General features: G+C 39.9%; 1 protein-coding gene across 1 annotated transcript; it reads left to right on the top strand.

The window, feature by feature from the left end:
• The first annotated feature begins 1,497 nt into the window (after positions 1-1,497).
• LOC113138288 (uncharacterized) lies at positions 1,498-4,845 on the top strand. The gene is made up of 3 exons (XM_026320607.1): positions 1,498-2,045; positions 2,307-2,956; positions 3,311-4,845. The coding sequence occupies exons 1-3, from the start codon at positions 1,498-1,500 to the stop codon at positions 4,843-4,845; spliced, it is 2,733 nt and encodes a 910-aa protein (XP_026176392.1).
• The last annotated feature ends 376 nt before the right edge of the window (positions 4,846-5,221 follow it).

Below are 5,221 nucleotides of genomic sequence, written 5' to 3'. Positions count from 1 at the left end.
GGACTAGAGATGGAGCTGAATACAATATTTAGCAAATCAAAAATAGTGTGCTTTATGGATATTAATTTCAAACATTTTTTACCTATCAATCCATCCATCCATCTATGTATCAATCCATCATCTATTGCTTAGCCTTGCGGGGTTGCTTAGGCCTCTATTGTTGGCAATGGAACTGTTAGGTATAGGTCTAACTTTTATGCGATTGTTTCAAATTGCATCTATTGCATAAAGGACTGAGATAATTGCATAGCATGTTAGGCTATAAGATATAGTGTTAATCAATTCCGATGGATGTAACATTAAATAATTATTTATCTCATGCTACTCCTGCCATGGCAATACAGGATTACAATTCATAAAAGACAAATATGTGAATTTCAAAGTTATAAGTAAAAATGGCTTGAAAAGACTGAAAAATTGCTCTAGGTTTTTGTAGAGCAAATAATGTTGAACTTGGTTTGTGACCTGAATGATAATGTCTGAACAGACTGGCAAAGTATTAGAATGGAAGGTTAATGATTCACACTCTACCCTCAACAATAGAGGTGTGCCTAAAAAGAGATGCCTAAACTCCCACCTTCTTCAATGGTGCACCTCAGTGGTCAACAACAAAAGTTGCAGTTGTACAGGTGTGTTATGTGTCTAACAGCGAATTCATTTTATGGTTTTTATTTAGTCGCAGATGACTTATAAGTGACAATAAAATAAGCCAGTTGATATTCCACACAGCATAAAACAAACATAAGTTTATAAATACAAAATCAAGTATGTCATCTGATAAGCACATGCTTATAAGTTGATGCCTTAAATGTTTGAAATACACAGGACTATTTTATTTACCCATTTTTTGGGTAATAGTTTTGCTTATTTACTCTTATTTAAACAAAAGAAACAATAAAGATATCATGTTTTTCATGTCTTTCATTTAAAACAGGATTCCAGGGGACTGGTGTTAGTGGCTTTGAGTGGGAGCCAGTAATCTTCTGACTAAGCCTAATGGCTGACTAAGCGTAAACTAATTGGTGCATTATACTTTATTGAAATACTTTATTTATGCCCCAGTGATGCACACCCCTTAATTACCTTGGTCAAAGGTACTTTAGCTGTAATGGTTGTACTGGGCATCACTAAACCTCTGTTCTGTCACAGAAAAACAAATCATCCCAAGTGAAAAATAAATATTAAATGTTGTTTCATACTTAAATTATACTTTTAGCATATAGTGTGCCAAAGCTTTTATGAAGTTTATTTGTGCTTGTGTAGAAACATTGAAATATCATTATTTAATTAGTAATTCAGCATATTTCCTAAACGTTCACTTTACTTTAAACATATTTGTAAGTATATTTAGTTATATTTTCTAAAAGTATATCAAATTACTGATACAAAAAAGCATATTCAAAGTAAGTTTTGCAAAGTATATTGAAGTATCAATACTTAATTTAGCATATTTCTTAAAAGTTCACTTTACTTTAAACATATTTCAATGTATGGAAGATGGCGCCGCTGTGTATGGCTGGCCGTCTTTCGCTTCTCATGTCTGCTATGTTAATATTTTTAGTGTATTACCCTCAAATGATCACGTCGGTCCTGGTCTATGACCGTCAAACACTACTAAATCTCCGATCGGCTGCCCGTGAAGTGTTGTTGTCTGACGGTTGTGGACAAAACCAGCTGCCTCCGCTGTTTTCCGGACCACCGTACTACCTGTGCCATCGCATGCTCCCACCTAGGCGGCGAAGACGGAGACGCGGATGTCGTGCGGGTTGGTTGGTGCGATCGAGGGCTGGTTTGCGTGGTGCCTCAACTGCCTCCGGGACTGGATGTGGACGTTCCCCTCGGTTTTGTGTGTCATGGCGCCTTCTGGGCCCGACCAGCGGTTGTCTGGTTCCAGTTGCGGGTTTCTTGGAGGACGAGGGGCCTCAGTTTCGGTATCTGGCGGCTCCCCGTCTTCGCCCTCGTGGAATAAATCTTCGACACCTGAGGCTACTGCCCCGTGCCCCGCCAGCTGTTGGACTTCAGGCCCAGAATCTATTTCCCACCAGGTTTGGCTTGCTAAATGTCAGATCACTGACTAATAAATCTTTTATACTCAGACATTTTGTCACTTCTCAAAACATGGATTTCTTCTGTATGACTGAAACATGGCTTACAGTCGAAGACTCCATGGCTCTTTTTGAATTTTTGCCACCTGGCTGTGGCTATTTTAATTTTCCAAGGACATCAGGCAGAGGAGGAGGTATGTCGATTGTTTTTAAGGAGGACTTTAAATGTAAGTTGCCTTCCTTTATATCTACATTTCACAGTTTCGAACTGGCCGCTATTGAAATCGGTCGGTCTAATCCTGTGCTGTGTGCTGTCATCTATCGGCCTCCTGGATATAATAAGGATTTTATTAATGACTTTTCTGACTTCCTTTCCGAGATTATGCCGAATTACGACCGTGTCCTCATTCTTGGAGATTTTAATATTCATGTGTGTTGCCCTGATAAACCCTTGGTGAAGGACTTCTTAAATATTGCTGATTCTTTTAATTTGGTGCAGTCTGTTATTGGCCCTACACACAAACAAGGCCACACGTTGGACCTTGTTTTTTCTTTTGGCCTGCCCGTACTCAACTTGGAGATTGGCGACCCAGCATTTTCCGATCATATGCCGGTTTTATTTGAGGTGGGGTTTTCCACCCGCACCGTCAAAATCCCTGCTCCTGCTCGACGCTGCCGGGCATTGAACTCCTCTTCTGCTGGTTGCTTTTCTGCTGCTTTCGAGTGCCTTGGTCCCCCACCTGCCTCCATCTCAGCTCACTGTGACGACTTAACTACCTGGTTTTATTCTTCCTGTCTCTCTGTCCTGGATTCTGTGGCCCCATTTATGACCAACCGGCCAAAAGCAAAATCTGACCCGTGGCTCAACGATGGAACCCGAGCTCTCAGGCGGCAGTGTCGCAAGGCTGAGCGTACGTGGAGAAGGGACAAACTGCAAGTTTCTCTCCAAATATGGAAGGACTGCTGGAATAATTACCAGAACACTGTTAAAGAGGCCAGAAGGCTACATTTCTCAAATCTCATTTCCTCAAACTGTCACAACTTACGAGTGCTTTTTAACACTATTGATTCTGTTTTTCATGTTCCACAGTCTACTTGCTTAGAAGCTTCTGTTGAGTTGTGTAATGACTTCCTTCAGTTTTTTGTGGATAAGGTTGCCACTATTAGGTCTCTTATCTCATTGCCTGTTTCTGCTCCTTCGGTGTCTGTTCCTTGTTGTGCTGTCTTTTTTGTTCAATTCCAACCAATATCTATGTCACAACTAGAGGATGTGGTTGGCTCTCTGAATCCCTCAGGCTCCCCACATGATCCAGCTCCCCCGTGGTTTTTTAAAGAAGTTTTTCCCTGTGTAGGCAAATTGGTCCTTAACATTATTAACAGTAGTTTATCGTTTGGTGTTGTTCCTTCTAATTTTAAGCATGCGGTAGTGCAACCGCTTATAAAGAAACCTAGTCTGGATCCATCTGTGTTGGCAAACTATAGACCTATTTCCAGACTACCGTTTTTTTCAAAGGTTTTAGAAAAAGTTGTTTATGCTCAACTGAAAGCGTTTTTGGATGAGCATGAGATTCTAGAGATCTTTCAGTCCGGTTTTAAACCACACCACAGCACAGAGTCAGCTTTAATTAAAGTTTTTAATGATATTTTTACTTGTTCTGATACTGGCGATTTCGTGGTTCTTATTCTTCTTGACTTATCTGCTGCCTTTGACACAGTTGACCACAACATTTTGATTTCCCGCCTGCATGACGTTGTGGGAATCCGTGGTCTTGCATTGGAGTGGTTTAGATCTTATCTGGTAGCTAGAACTTTCTCTGTGGGTCTTGCCAGCTTTGAATCCTCCTCTGCTCCCCTGTCCTCCGGGGTTCCCCAGGGTTCCGTTTTGGGTCCTTTACTTTTTTCCCTCTACTTGCTTCCTCTGGGTCACATCTTTAGACAACATGGCATATCATTCCATTTTTATGCAGACGATACCCAGGTCTATTTTCCATTGAAGAAAAAGGAGGGTTTCTCAATTGCACGTTTGCTCGCATGTCTTGATGACATTAAAGCCTGGATGGCGTTAAATTTTCTTCATTTTAATGAGGCAAAGACAGAAGTAATGTTGGTTGGCTCTAGTGCCTCTAGTGTATCTTCCGGTGTTAATCTAGGTCCCTTGACATCATATCTTATACCACTGGTCACTAATTTAGGTTTCAAAATGGATAGGGATCTTAAATTCGATAAGCAAATCGGTGCAGTGGTAAAATCCGTTTTTTTTCACTTAAGGCGTTTGGCAAAACTACGACCTCTTGTGTCAAAGCAGCACTTTGAGCTAGTAATTCATGCCTTTGTTACATCACGCCTTGATTACTGTAATGCTCTGTATCTTGGGGTCAGTCAGGCATCCCTTTTACGTCTCCAGCTGGTCCAAAATGCGGCGGCGCGTCTTTTAACTGGAACGCGAAAATACAAGCACATCACACCAATCCTGGCTGCACTCCACTGGCTGCCAGTGTCTTTTAGGGTTCATTTTAAGGTTTTATTATTTGTTTTTAAATCTTTAAATGGTCTTGCCCCTCCTTATCTTACTGAACTCCTTCACCCTTATACTCCTAGCCGCTCCCTTAGATCAGCCGACCTCCAGCTTCTTGAGGTACCAAAAACGAGGAGGAAGCTCCGTGGAGATAGATCTTTCTCTGTTGCTGCCCCAAGGCTGTGGAACAATTTGCCTTTGAACATAAGACAAGCCCCTACATTAGCTATGTTCAAAGTACAACTTAAAACCTATTTGTATACTCAAGCCTTTGGACCGGCGTGATGGAATGATCATGGACTGTTTTTATTGTTTTTATTTTTTTTAAAAACTTTTAACTTACTCTTAAAATTCTTATTCATGTATGTGTGTGTAAGTGTGTATATATGTATGTATGTATATATATATATATATGTAAATTCTTTGTTTTGGTGTACGGCACTTCGTGTCAGCTCTTGCTGTTCTTAAAGCGCCTTATAAATAAAAAGTATTATTATTATTATTATTATATTTTGTTGTTTTTTTTGTTTATATTATGTAATTCTTTTCAAATAATATTATGCCTACATTTACCTTTAGCTATATTTCAGTATACTTATTTAAAGAACACAATATATATTCCGGGGTGTGCTAGCATATGACAGATTTTCATTTTTTCAAA

The sequence above is a fragment of the Mastacembelus armatus genome, chromosome 3 (genome assembly GCF_900324485.2).
Source record: "Mastacembelus armatus chromosome 3, fMasArm1.2, whole genome shotgun sequence".
Classification (NCBI taxonomy): Eukaryota; Metazoa; Chordata; class Actinopteri; order Synbranchiformes; family Mastacembelidae; genus Mastacembelus; species Mastacembelus armatus.
Note: the sequence above shows the minus strand (reverse complement) of the source record. Positions and strands in the feature narration are given on the sequence as shown.